The sequence below is a fragment of the Engraulis encrasicolus genome, chromosome 17, assembly GCF_034702125.1.
Source record: "Engraulis encrasicolus isolate BLACKSEA-1 chromosome 17, IST_EnEncr_1.0, whole genome shotgun sequence".
In the NCBI taxonomy this organism is placed as follows: Eukaryota; Metazoa; Chordata; class Actinopteri; order Clupeiformes; family Engraulidae; genus Engraulis; species Engraulis encrasicolus.
In genome coordinates this window covers 23,814,443-23,829,131 of record NC_085873.1, presented here as the reverse complement: position 1 = coordinate 23,829,131, position 14,689 = coordinate 23,814,443, and the positions used below count along the sequence as shown (strand labels likewise).

Below are 14,689 nucleotides of genomic sequence, written 5' to 3'. Positions count from 1 at the left end.
GGTTTATATTTCGCCTAGGGCCCCAAAATGGCTAGATCTGCCCCTGATCCTGGCTGCATGGAGCAGAGCAAGGCTCTGGATCCTGGCTGCATGGCTTGAGGATGGGCTATGGAGAGGGAGTGGAGGAGTGGAGGGGGTTGGGGTGCGCTGACGTATGGGGAGGGGTATGGGAGTGTAAGAGGGGATGACGAGATGGGGTATGGTGAGGAGGTGTAGGAGGGGAGGAGGAAGTGCGGTGGGGTATAGAGCAGGGGTGTAGGGGTATAGGAGGAGGGGAAGGAGAGGGTTGCGATGTCATTTGTCATCGCCCGCTGCCAGGCCGAGGGTTGGTGAAGCGGCAGCGCGGGGCTTCAGGAACGGGGCTGTCTGCTGCAGTCACATCAGTGGAAACAAGGTCACTCTACGCCATTACCACACACACACACACACACACGCACACACACACACACACACACACAGACACACACACACTGGCACACACACACACACACACACACACACACACACACACACACACACACACACACACACACACACACACACACACACACACACACACACACACACACACACACAAACACACACACGGGCACACATATGCACACACACACACACACACATGGGCACACGCGCGCACGCGCGCGCACACACACGCATACACACACACACGCATACATACACGCACACACACACACACACACACACACACACACACACACACACACACACACACACACACACACACACACACACACACACACACACACACACACACACACACACACACACACATCTAGGACTTTTATCCCAGACATAAGGCCCCTCGGACTGTGCTCCCTCCTAGTGCTTCTTTCAGCTGGCAGCCAAAGTGTCCTGTCTTCTCTTCAGCTGGAAGGGTCACATAGGGGGTAGAATTTAGACATTTGGAGACTCTGGCAACTTTTGCTTTTTCACACTTTTGCCATTTTCCGTTTTCAAGGATTTTTCTGACAGCATTTTCTCGGTCGTTGCAGTGACAAAGATGCCTCTTTGCCTGCTGGAGGGGTCACATAGGGGTGATTTTTTTAGACATTTGGAGACTCTTTTGCACTTTTGCTTTTTCACACTTATGCCATTTTCAGTTTTTGAGGATTTTTCTGGCAGCATTTTCTCGGTCGTTGCAGTGACAAAGATGCTCTGTAATGACTTGGTTCATTTGAGGTGATCCATGGTAACAGTGTTTCCAGATGGAAAATGCTGAATTATCGTACCAACACCTCAAAATTATCGTTTTCAGGGGCTTTTTGGGAGGAAATGATCGTACAAGACCCAAATTGTTGTTTCAAGGCAACTAAATGAACTGAAGATTAAGTCTGAAATGATCGTACATCATGTTTTTTTGATCGTACAGAGGACAAAATAGACTAAATGATGGTACAAATATGAAATTTATCGTACAACTGGCAACACTGCATGGTAATGCATTTTAGTTTTTTATATACAGAATAGAATAGAATAGAATAGAATAGAATAGAATAGAATAGAATAGAATAGCCAGACAGCTTCAGGGGGAAGAGAAGCTTCAGGGGAAAAGAAGGACAAACTCATTAGTGGGGACCTATTGGCCCCGTGTAATTATTACTGTCTGTACTGTGAGAGATTCCAGTGGCAGCGTTATATGCCGGAGAACAGATGGAGCAGATTCACTGTGTCTAAAAATGGTGCAGTACCACTTTACTGTAATGTGTTACTGATGCAATGTGTTAACTGTGTTAAGAGAAAGCCTTTTTTGAAATGTACAGTATGAACAACAAAATAGTTTGTTTGTAGACACATCTTAAGAAATTAGATGAATAAATTGCATTCATGTACTGTGTGAAAGCAACATCTCAGATGACTTCTCAGGCCTTGCCCTTCTCTGGACTGTGGCAGACTGCATGTGGTGTCCCTCTCCACAGTATTGTGAAGACATTCAATGTGACACCTGTTTGTTGTGCTGTGTCCCTCTTTACACCCCTCCAATCCTCCCCTCATCTGCCCTGCATTCCCTCCTGTCCTCTTCTGCCCTCCTCTCCTCTCCTCTCCTCTCCTCTCCTCTCCTCTCGTCTCCTATTCTGCCCTCTTCCCCTCATCTGACTTACCGTCCTCTCCTCTATCCTCCTGCCCACTCTTCTGCCCTGCATTCCTCTCCTCTATTTTCCTGCCCACATGTCCTCTCCTCTCCCCTCCTATCCTCTCCTCTCCTCTCCTGCCCCCCTTTCTCTCATCTCTTGCTCCTCTCCTCTCTTCCTGTCTCCTTGCCTCCCCTCTCTTCTCCGCTCCTCCCCTCTCCTCCCCTCTCCTCACTTCTCCTCGCCTCTCTCCTCTCCTCTCCTCTCCTCTCCTCTCCTCTCCTATGATCTCCTTTCTCCTCTCTCCTCTCCTCTCCTCTCCTCTCCTCTCCTCTCCTCTCCTCTCCTCTCCTCTCCTCTCCTCTCCTCTCCTATCATCTCCTTTCTCCCCTCCTCTCTCCTCTCCTCTCCTTTCTCCTCTCCTCTCCTCTCCTTTCTCCTCTCCTCTCCTCTCATCTTCTCTCCTTTCTCCTCTCCTCTCTTCTCCTCCTCTCCCTCCACAGTTGACCATGTGTTGCCTGAGCCGGGTGCGAGCCTGTTGGCTGCGTTTGACCAGTGGAGGGACATTGCAGACAGGAGGAGCTGCTGCGACTACTCCCTGCACATGGACATCACCCGCTGGCACGACGGGCTGACCGAGGAGATCGAGGCGCTGGTCAAGGACAAAGGTGCTGTCTTTTTTTAGAAAGTGCGCTCAACTCCCAGCTGTTTCTTACAAGGTCTTCGGGTGCGAGCAAACATCAAAGTTCATATTTAGTGAAAAAGCTACTGGGTTAGCATGACAGACAGATGTTTCGGCCTAAGCCTTCTTCAGCGTCTTTGACGTCTGTCTGTCATGCTAACCCAATAGATTAAAACTGCAAGAATTACACCTGGGAGTGTGGCTTTTTTACTAAACAAGGACAAAGGTGCCCCATCAACTCTTCATATCCATCACCTCCTCACACCTCATCACCTCCTCACACCTCATCACCTCCTCACACCTCATCACCTCCTCATACCTCATCACCTCCTCATCACCTCCTCATACCCCATCACCTCCTCATACCCCATCACCTCCTCACACCCCATCACCTCCTCATCCTCATCACCTCCTCATACCCCATCACCTCCTCATACCTCATCACCTCCTCATACCTCATCACCTCCTCATCACCTCCTCATCACCTCCTCATCACCTCCTCACACCTCATCACCTCCTCACACCTCATCACCTCCTCATACCTCATCACCTCCTCACACCTCATCACCTCATCATCCTCATCACCTCCTCACACCTCCTCACACCTCATCACCTCCTCATACCCCATCACCTCCTCATCACCTCCTCATACCTCATCACCTCCTCATACCCCATCACCTCCTCATACCCATCACCTCCTCATACCTCATCACCTCATCATCCTCATCACCTCCTCATCACCTCCTCACACCTCATCACCTCTTCATCACCTCCTCACACCTCATCACCTCCTCATCACCTCCTCATCACCTCCTCACACCTCATCACCTCCTCATCACCTCCTCATACCTCATCACCTCCTCACACCTCATCACCTCCTCATCACCTCCTCATACCTCATCACCTCCTCACACCTCATCACCTCATCATCCTCATCACCTCCTCACACCTCCTCACACCTCATCACCTCCTCATCACCTCCTCATACCTCATCACCTCCTCATACCTCATCACCTCCTCACACCTCATCACCTCCTCATCACCTCCTCATACCTCATCACCTCCTCATACCTCATCACCTCATCACCTCCTCATCACCTCCTCATACCCCATCACCTCCTCACACCTCCTCATCACCTCCTCATACCCCATCACCTCCTCATACCCCATCACCTCCTCATACCCATCACCTCCTCATACCTCATCACCTCCTCATACCTCATCACCTCCTCATCACCTCCTCATCACCTCCTCATCACCTCCTCACACCTCATCACCTCCTCATCACCTCCTCATCACCTCCTCATACCTCATCACCTCCTCACACCTCATCACCTCCTCATACCTCATCACCTCCTCACACCTCATCACCTCCTCATCACCTCCTCATACCTCATCACCTCCTCATACCTCATCACCTCCTCATCACCTCCTCATACCCCATCACCTCCTCACACCCCATCCCCAAATATTTTCGACAGGAGCCCCCTTTTTGGAGAGTAAGAATATGTTCGCGACCCCCCCACCCACCATAGTCTTAGCCTAGCAATGGATTTCTAGCAATATTAGCCGACAAACTATTAATGGAAAATCTAGCAATATTAATGGACAAAAAATTGGCAGCCAATTTTTTTTTGTCCATTAATATTGCTAGATCTTCCATTAATAGTGGGTCGGCTAATATCGCTAGAAATCCACAGGACAGCACATGCATCTATTAACCATACAAGTGAATACGGTTACTAACCAGCTGCAAATATGTTAGCTGATAGCTGTTAACCTGTGGATTTCCTGTTTTTATGCAATATCCTTTTTGTCCACGACCCCTTTCTAGTAGAACCTCTGTGACCCCTCCCCCTAGGGGTCCCAACTCTCAGTTTGGGAACCGCTGTCATACCACATCCATCCACACCACCCTGTCTCTCAGGGGCCTGCTGCCCCAATATGTGTCTCTGTGACAAGGGCATATGAGAGGAGAGGAGGGGGCTGGGGGTTAATCGGGGGGAAGCTTGTGATACAATGAATGATGTTTTGGTCATTGCATGCAGTTAATGCTGCCATTACTGATACAGTATAGTTAGTTTTGGTTATATTAGGCCCTCGGTATGCTTGCTGTAGGATACGCGTGTGCGGGCACGATTGGTGGATGAGCATGTTAACTTGCGTAGTTGCGTAGTTGAGTAGTTTTACGCGTGTTAGGTGCAATATCTTCAAACTCGCTGGGGGTGATCGTAAGATGCGAGTGCTTCTTGAGAAAACGACGGCGGCAACTTTACAACAGCATCTCGAGCTTGTCCGAAATTACAAGCATTCGATTTGCGATCATACTTCCCCGTTGCGCTTTGACAAAGGAGCGTGCAAATGTAGAAGTAGTAGCAGTATCGTCTCCTTGCCCGGGAGTCCTTCCTAATGTTTTGTTTACAGTCAGTGCTCCCAATTTGCGGATCACAATGCTATTCTCTCTGCCCCCTCTATGACACCGCCAGTATCTTGTGTGTTGGTCTACTGCTTTTAAAGTAAGCATGTGTAGTCGGTTGCTCGCGGTGATGCGCGTAATTTGCGGCTCGCAGCAAGCGTACTGCGGGCTTTACTGATACAGTGCAGTTAGTTTTGGTTATATGATTGTGCATTTGTGCCTTGATTGGTTCTAAACGAGTAATTCAGGATATCACTACTGTATGTGACATGATGACATTTCAGATTACTGTTTCTAAACTGAAGGAGTAAGGGCTGTGGAATATATCAAATTCATATTGCGATATCAATATTGCTGTCAAACAATGTCAAATTTCATAAAATCGTTACACGCACTACATTCCCCTCTACCGTATGAGCCGTTGCGAGTGCAGAGCAGACTTACTAATCAACACTCATGCAGAGCACCACTGTGTGTTTCTCTATGGCTCTCCACTCATACTGCTGAAGAGAGGAAAGATTGTAAATTATTTGGCACAGTAAAAAATAAATAAATAAAAAATCGTGATATCAATATTGACTGAAATAATCGTGATATTGATTTTTCCCATAATCGAGCAGCCCTAGAAGGAGTACTACTATGTCATCGACAAAGTACTGCTTCTACTGGTACTGCACCAATAATAACAATAATAGTAGTTGTGCACATAATAAATGTAAGGATGATGGTGATTATTTCAAATAGCACAAAAGTATAAAACATTTGCAAGGTAGAAAAGGACTGTAATAACCTGTGATCCCAAAGTAGTTCTTGTGCTTAGTGTGTCAGTCGTCCTGGGAAATGAAATGGCAATCATTCAGTCCTCTATCCCTCCCTTCGGTGCAATGTATTTAAAACCACTAATCCAGTCACAGAGACAGTGCAGTGAGTTCACACTGACACACACACACACACACACTGGCGTGCACAGACATTTTGGGGGGCAGGTCCTGGGGAGGTGGTGGGGGGGCATGTGGAACTGGCGGCTGTCACGCTTCGGTTATAATTATTTTTATTTTTTTAATCACATTTGAATAAACATTGCACAGTAAGCTTAGCAAAACATTTTAAAATGTTTAAAATTATGAATATTATATAGGAAAGTTAAAATAATTAGATTACCATGCCGAGAGCATTTACCGCATGGACTAAAAAGTGTACTGTCGCTTTAACTGTGCGTCTCTCAGCGCAGTGATCAGGAAGGATTCATTCAGATTCCTTACTTGGAAAAGTCTGCATCTCCGGTCATTTTTCCTCCATTAGTAGGCTACCGATTTGAATTAGTTCATGTGTGTTTTCAAACTGTTAAGATCAATATTAAAGCCCAACTATCATTGCAAGACGTTATCAAATCGTATTACACTGGTATTGTGAGTGAAAACTGCTACCTTGGGTCGGAGATTGTATCCGTGTAAGTAATAACACTTTTCTGGAGGTGTCATTAAACACAATCCTGTTTACCGCCGCATAAGACATTACTGTGCACCCTGTTATTATTGCTGTGCAGAAGGCTATAAGTGGCAGATTTGCTGGAATTCACCCACAAACTTTTTTTTCCCTCCCTGGCCATGACCGCTGTTCTGTTCCATGCCGCCGTCTGTTACAAATGTGATTTGGCGCGTTGCATATTTCATCAGGAGGCCAACGTTTTCCCAAACATACCTACATGAATCCTCTTGCTGTTTCCCAAACATTCTACAGAACAGCTAGGTTCATCTTTAGACCCAAAACTGTTTGAGCAACTTCTGGATTCATTATAGGCTAATAATGGTTGTTACAATCATGTTACACTGTGTTAATTGTTGACATAACTTTGACTACCTCTTCTGCGGTATATTTGATAAATGCACAATTTGCAAAGTCTCATGAAAGCCAGGGCTCTCTTTAGATCACTTCCAAAGTCACTCACAAGCAACTTTCAACATCTTAAATAGGCTATTGACTGTTACCTGGCTGGAGGGGAGAACGGTGGGGGCTGCCCGCCACACTGCTGCCTGTGTAACGCGCTTCCGAATCTGTCAGTTCAAGCGCGCTCACGTTGACAAATGGAGGGATGTGTGCCGTTGGAGGGGGCATGAGGCATTTTGGGGCATTATTATCACGCTATTTTAATTGACAATGTCTAAATGATGATGTTAACATCAACTACAGCGTTAACCTTACAGTTAAGGAATAAAATATATTTTTTTAAAAAAATGGAACTTTCAAAAGGGCACTTTTGTCCGTTAAAGGCAACTTGGTGCTGCCCAAGCAACACCTCGTGTCTATCTGTGCACGCCTATGCACACACACACACACACACACACACACACACACACACACACACACACACACACACACACACACACACACACACACACACACACACACACACACACACACACTTCATAATGCACTCTCCTCATGAAACTAAAGGAGATACATACACACACACACACACACACACACACACACACACACACACCAGTAACCATATTTACCTAAAGTGTCAATTTCGCAGACCGTGGAAGTGGTCGCGAGAATCATCGTTCACTTAGTAATGATTCACATAAGCATCGGCTATCGACTCGGGACAGTGATTAGTTAAACTTTTAATCCTACCTTTGATATACCGTATTGCTTATTTTTTGTTGTGCAGGAGTAAATTCATTCCTGGTGTTTATGACCTACAAGGACAAGTACCAGAGCTCAGACAGCCAGGTATGTATTGGACAACTCCAATGTGTGTGTGTGTGTGTGGATCTTGTACCTTTATGCTTGTCTCTTGGGTCCAAATAAAAGTAATCAAATGTGTGTGTGTGTGTGTGTGTGTGTGTGTGTGTGTGTGTGTGTGTGTGTGTGTGTGTGTGTGTGTGTGTGTGTGTGTGTGTGTGTGTGTGTGTGTGTGGGTGTGAGTGAGTGAGTGAGTGAGTGAGTCAGTTTAGTTTAGTTTAGTTTAGTTTATTTAGTTTAGTTCAACAGGGACCATGCACAATACACATTGATTACAAAAGTAAAAAGATGGCTTGTGCCAGATTATAGCTATATAGCTAATTTCCATCTGCAGTCCCTGGACAGGTAAAACAAATATTAAAATACAGTAACATAAACAAAATATAAACAAGTAAGCACATCCATAGGCCATGGGTCATACCCCCCCCCCCACACACACACACACACACACACATACACACACACACACACCCACACACACATTCAAATGGCATACAGTGTGGGTCATATTTTAAAAAACATATGAATAAGACTGGTTGGTTAATATCATTTTTTCACACCCCTTGAGAAGGCCTGATAATCAGTAATACTTTTTAGGTTACTGGGTAGACTATTCCATGTTTTGGTTGCCCTGAAAGAGACGGCTGACTGAGCATGAGCAGTTCGTCGGATTGGGAGACTACAATCACCCCTAATGGTGGATTTTAACGTTCTGCTCATCAGTTCAGAGCAGGGTTGAACAAATGTTCTTAGAGGTGGGGGTGCTGCATTGTGAATGATATTATGAATTAGCCGCAGATCAGAAAATTGTATGATGTTTTCAAGGCTGAGCATATTATACTTGCTCAGTATGGGACAATGGTGGTACTGAAAAGATCTTCTATCTAGGACCTTCAGGGCCTGCTTGTATAGTGAATCAATGGTCTTGTTGGCCTGGGACCAGCTTGATAAACAATAATACAGGTGGGACATAATCATAGAATTGACATAAGTCACAGCAGCATCAATACTCAATGTGTTACGAATATGTTTTAACATTATTTAGCTTTCTTCCATCAACATATATGTCTGGAACAACATTTAGTTTAAATCTATTGAGAAAATACATTGTAACAGTTTTGTTGGTATTTAGTGTGAGACAGGAGTTTTTTAACCACATTGAGACCTTAGTTAGTGTTTGAGTCAGTTTGCTGGCCACCTGTACCGGTTCTTTGCCGTGTGTAAATAATACAGTGTCGTCAGCATACATCAGTATCTCCACACCCTCACATACAGATGGAAGATCATTTATGTAAGTGCTGAACAACAAAGGTCCCAATGTGGAACCTTGTGGAGTGAGTGAGTGAGTGAGTGAGTGAGTGAGAGTGTGTGTGTGTGTGTGTGTGTGTGTGTGTGTGTGTGTGTGTGTGTGTGTGTGTGTGTGTGTGTGTGTGTGTGTGTGTGTGTGTGTGTGTGTGTGTGTGTGTGCGGTACAGTATTGGACAGCCAGTTATGTTAGGCTACTGTGTTATTATATCACTCTAAAAAGTAGAGTAGTTGTTCTATTATGCCACACCTGTGAAAGAAAAATGTCTGCACACTAAATCCTTTTTTCTCTTTGAAATGGCTTTCAGTGTAATGACATTTCTCTTTCAGTCTTCATTTCTTGTTTGGCACCTTTTAACCACGAGTGTGGTGTAATTCATGTCAATACTTATTATGCCACATCAAAGTAGCTAAAAAAAGCAAGAATGTGCGCACAGCAGTGACACAGGTCAAGTGCTGGACCAAGCAGAAGATAACTTGAATGAAATGGTAAATCTCCGCACTGTTCTATGCACCATTTAATATTTGTGAGCATAGAACAGTGTTGCAGACATTTATTGTTTCATCCAAGGCACCAAAATCGCTGACTGGCCAGACTTGATAGCCTCTATAGCAGCATGTCTTCTTATGCCTCCTTTCCACTGCCATTTTTCTGGTAGGCCTACAGCTCGACACAGTGCGACTCGGCCGCCACTTTTTGCTTTACGTTTGAGCTGTGTTGTGCCTATTTGAAAAGCAAAAAGTGGCGGCCGAGTTTCACTGTGTCAAGCTGTAGGCCTACCAGAAAAACTGCAGTGGAAAAGAAGCATTACATACCACTTATTTTTTCTTTTATCATCACAATTATGCAAAGAACCTCTAACTATAGAATGCAATTTCAAATGCTCTGATATTGCATTTTGGATATGTTTGTATTCAGTGTATGATGAAATGTACATGTATACATGATGTCAGAAATTCATTTGAGGGTTTTTCAACACTTAACTCTACGTAGTACTGTTTACAAATGACATGCTGTCTGTCGTGTACGGTCCTGGCCAGAGCATTGTAGTGGTCTGTAATTTGGAGATGTGTTGGAGATGTGGATGTGTAATTTGGAGAAGCTTACTGTTGCTTACTGTAGCTGTTTAATTGCATGGGGCGTGTAATTGAAGGGGAAATGGTGGCCCAATGTGAAGAGATGATCAACACACATCTCTGAAGGTTGCAGTAAAAGTGTTTTCTGTGTCTCTCCCTCTCCACAGATCTATGAGTGTTTTGGGGTTCTGAGAGACATGGGGGCCATAGCCCAAGTACATGCAGAGAACGGAGACATCGTAGAGGAGGTGAGCTACTGATGAGATCCCTTTGAGGAGTAAGGACTTTTCCCCAGTTCTTCTAGAATTTCATTTGAACACTCTACAGCTCCCATTGGACTTAAAAATCCCGCAAAGTCCTTATGACATCATAATGAGAACCCATAATCCTGGCAAAATTCTAATCACATATTTGTGATGGTACTCCTCAAAAGGTTGTGTAAATTATTCCGAAATTCAGAATGGCCCCATGTTCTGTGCAATATAACTGCTATTTGGTATTGCTATGAAATCAATTCAATTTGTTCAAGAATTACAGTAAAAAGGCATTTAAAACGTTACTAATGCATCTGCAATGTTGTGTGCATGTGTGTGTGCGCGTATACGTGTGCATGTGTGTGTGTGCATTTGTGCAAGCATGCATGTGCATTTGCTTGCATGCGTGTGTGTGTATGAGTGCGTGTGTGTTGCGTGTGTGCGGTTGTGTGTGTGTGTGCATGCCTGCCTGCTTGTGCGTGTTGCGTGTCTGTGTGTGCGTGTGTATGTGTTGCGTGCGTGCGTGCGTGCCTGCCTGCCTGCCTGCCTGCGTGTGTGCGTCCGTGTTGTGTGTGTGTATGTGTTGTGTGTGTGTGCGTGCGTGTGTATGTGTGCGTGCGTGCCTGCCTGCGTGTGTGCGTGCGTGTGTTTTGTGTGCATGTGTTGCGTGCCTGTGTGTGTAGGAGCAAAAGCGGATCCTTGATCAGGGCATTACGGGGCCGGAAGGACATGTGATGAGTCATCCAGAAGAGGTAATGTAATATTAGCCTGGTCCTGACCATCCCATAATACTACCATTTCATTTTGTATTCATGGTCTGTCTGCAGGTTGTTTGATCTGACGCGATTGCAGGAAGCGGGAAGGACATTTTCTGAAAAATCAGGATAAGTTGTTGAACAAATATGTCTGACGTCTATCTTTGGCGATGTAGGACCGTTTAACAGACATGTCTGACAGAACATCCTACCGTAGGATAAAATTACAATGTAGGACCATTGGTCAGAACACCGGCCAAATCCTACTGCTCAACATCGCTCCACAGAAAACAGTTACCAGACGTAGTGCGGAGCCAAGTCTCTTGGCGGAAGTACGTAGGATGGTGCACGAGGCTAATGTAATATAGCAGGGGTTCCCAAACTTTATCATGGCAAGGCCCCCCTTATATTATAGTCAAGGCCCCCCTTACATGGGTCATGGCTCATGCCACACTGTTTTTCTACTGTATGCATCCCCTTTCACAACCATAGTCTAGGTCTGTTTGTCAGTGTCCCCCTGGGATACAGTACAGTATATCACGAAAGTGAATACACCCCTCACAGTTTTGCAGATTTTTGAGTATATCTTTTCATAGGAAAGCATTACAGAAATGTAACTTTGAAACAATGATTAGTGACCTTTTAACAACATATTTAACCGCTTAAATTTCTTGTTCACTCAGAAAAAAACAAAATACAGCCATTAATGTTTGAACATGTACTCACAAAAGTGAGTACACCCCAGATTAAAATCCGGTAGAGAAGGGGCTATGTTGGCTCGAATCGTCTCGAAATGAAACAAAATGAAAAGGGATGACAAGGGAGGTCATCAGTGTGCGTTTCAACCTTTCTTTGCATTGAACTTTTACATTTTGAGTCTGCATCTGGCTTAAATAGATTGGTGTGAGATTTGAATGCAATCCTATGGAGAATATCATGATCTGCTTCAGTAGTCACTGCATGTTGACATGCATGTTTCTTTTAGGTGTATTTCAGATTGCCAATGTTGACAGCATTCATGCATCCGCAAACCATGTCAGTCCCACTACCATGCTTGGCTAGTGAGAGGATACACCTTTTTTGTAAAACTCACTTGTTTACCACCACACATGCTTGACACCATCTAAAGCAAATTTGTTTATCTTGGTGTCAAGAGAGATGAACAGACCAAGGATATGGATCACTGGAACCATGTCGTGTGATCTGAAGAGACCAAGATAAACAAATTTGCTTTAGATGGTGTCAAGCATGTGTGGTGGTAAACAAGTGAGTTTTACAAAAAAAGTGTATCCTCTCACTAGCCAAGCATGGTAGTGGGACTGACATGGTTTGGGGATGCATGAATGCTGTCAACATTGGCAATCTGAAATACACCTAAAAGAAACATGCATGTCAACATTCACTGTGACTACTGAAGCAGATCATGATATTCTCCATAGGATTGCATTCAAATCTCACACCAATCTATTTAAGCCCGATGCAGACTCAAAATTTAAAAGTTCAATGCAAAGAAAGGTTGAAACGCACACTGATGACCTCCCTTGTCATCCCTTTTCATTTTGTTTCATTTCGAGACGATTCGAGCCAACATAGCCCCTTCTCTACCGGATTTTAATCTGGGGTGTACTCACTTTTGTGAGTACATGTTCAAACATTAATGGCTGTATTTTGTTTTTTTCTGAGTGAACAAGAAATTTAAGCGGTTAAATATGTTGTCAAAAGGTCACTAATCATTGGGTCAAAGTTACATTTCTGTAATGCTTTCCTATGAAAAGATATACTCAAAAATCTGCAAAACTGTGAGGGGTGTATTCACTTTCGTGATATACTGTATATAAAATAACAACTTAATGCAGTGCAAACATAGTTTGTAGCACAGCTGGTCTGAAGTCATGGGAATATTGTTAAGCTTATTTGGGGTTTATTTTTTGTGTACACTAGTTATAAAATATTTGAAATGTTTATTTTGCTTTGCTATGCTTTTCCTGCCAACCTGCCATTGCCCCCTATAGCACCTATACTATGGTGGCACTGAAGAAGGCTCTGTGCAGCCGAAACGTCTGTCATATGAGTCCCTGCAATGTTTAAATAAAAAGAAAATAACAAGAAAGAAGAAAGAAAAAACTGAGTGCGAAAGAAAAAACTGAGTGCGATCCATTTCCTGAACCCCTATAGCTCCCGCTCGTGGCCCCCAGGATTCAAGGATTCAAGAATTTATTGTCATTGTCAAAAAGACAACGAAATTGTGTTTGTGGTGCAATACTTAGTTGCAGCAGGTTTTCAAGTTAAGTGCAAGAAGAGGTAAAAGTGACACCAGTGCTTGATCCCCCCAGCCCCCCCATCCCACTTAAAGTGCAACAGAGATTAAGTGCATAATACTCGACACCCCCCCCCCACCCTTCTCTCTCTCTCTCAACCGTGCGCGCGCTCACACACACACACACACACACACACACACACACACACACACACACACACACACACACACACACACACACACACACACACACACACACACACACACAGGGGTCGCCGGCCCCCACTTTGAAATCCACTACACTGTAGGCTCCATTCTGCACTCTACGCTTTCATCTTCATTACACTAATGGCTCTCTGTCAAAACTCAAAGCCCTCTTCCCTCCTCTCACTTTTATTGGTTTGTCCCGTGACCTTACAAGCAAACAATTCTGTATTATTTCATGTAGCCCGAGGAGTTGGACATCTGTGATGAGACAAAAACTCAAGATGAACTCATGATCTAGTTACTAGATCATGAGTTCATCTTGAGTTTTTGTTTCATTCTAGTAGCATGTTTCATTTGTTTAGATTCTAGTAGCACTCGGTTGACTTGTTAGCTCATCTAGAGTAGCTGGTTCAGAAAATATTGAAATCAATTGTGTTCTATTGAGTGTATTTACATGTATCAACATGCAATATTATCTTCTGACACTGTGCATACCATACCTAACCCTAAGTTACAGTCCAACTGCACAATGTTACTCTGCAACATGTTTTGTTAAAATCTGTTTTCTTGTAACAGGGACAGGAAAATAAGTGTAACCATCTCTTATGTATTATGTATTATGTGGACTAATTGTAACAGTTCTACACTAAAATCAGTATGTAATGATGTGTATGTCCACTAGGTGGAGACTGAAGCCGTGTACCGTGCCATCACAATCGCCAAGCAGGCCAACTGCCCTCTCTATGTCACCAAGGTGATGAGCAGGCAAGCCGCTGATGTCATCGCCAAGGCCAGGAAGAAGGGTAAGGCTAAAGCATTCACTTCATGCTTCACTCTAGTTTCCCAGCCACTACAGATTAGAGATTAATGAAGGTTTTCTTGTAATACCACTTAC

General features: G+C 44.3%; 1 protein-coding gene across 1 annotated transcript in view; it reads left to right on the top strand.

Moving 5' to 3' along the window:
• dpysl4 (dihydropyrimidinase like 4) overlaps positions 1 to 14,689 on the top strand; it is a 33,698-nt gene that overhangs the window by 7,512 nt on the left and 11,497 nt on the right. The window contains exons 5-9 of the mRNA XM_063222007.1: positions 2,594 to 2,758; positions 7,866 to 7,927; positions 10,489 to 10,569; positions 11,259 to 11,327; positions 14,477 to 14,597. Of these exons, the coding sequence (XP_063078077.1) occupies positions 2,594 to 2,758; positions 7,866 to 7,927; positions 10,489 to 10,569; positions 11,259 to 11,327; positions 14,477 to 14,597 (498 nt within the window). The remainder of the gene's footprint in view (positions 1 to 2,593; positions 2,759 to 7,865; positions 7,928 to 10,488; positions 10,570 to 11,258; positions 11,328 to 14,476; positions 14,598 to 14,689) is intronic.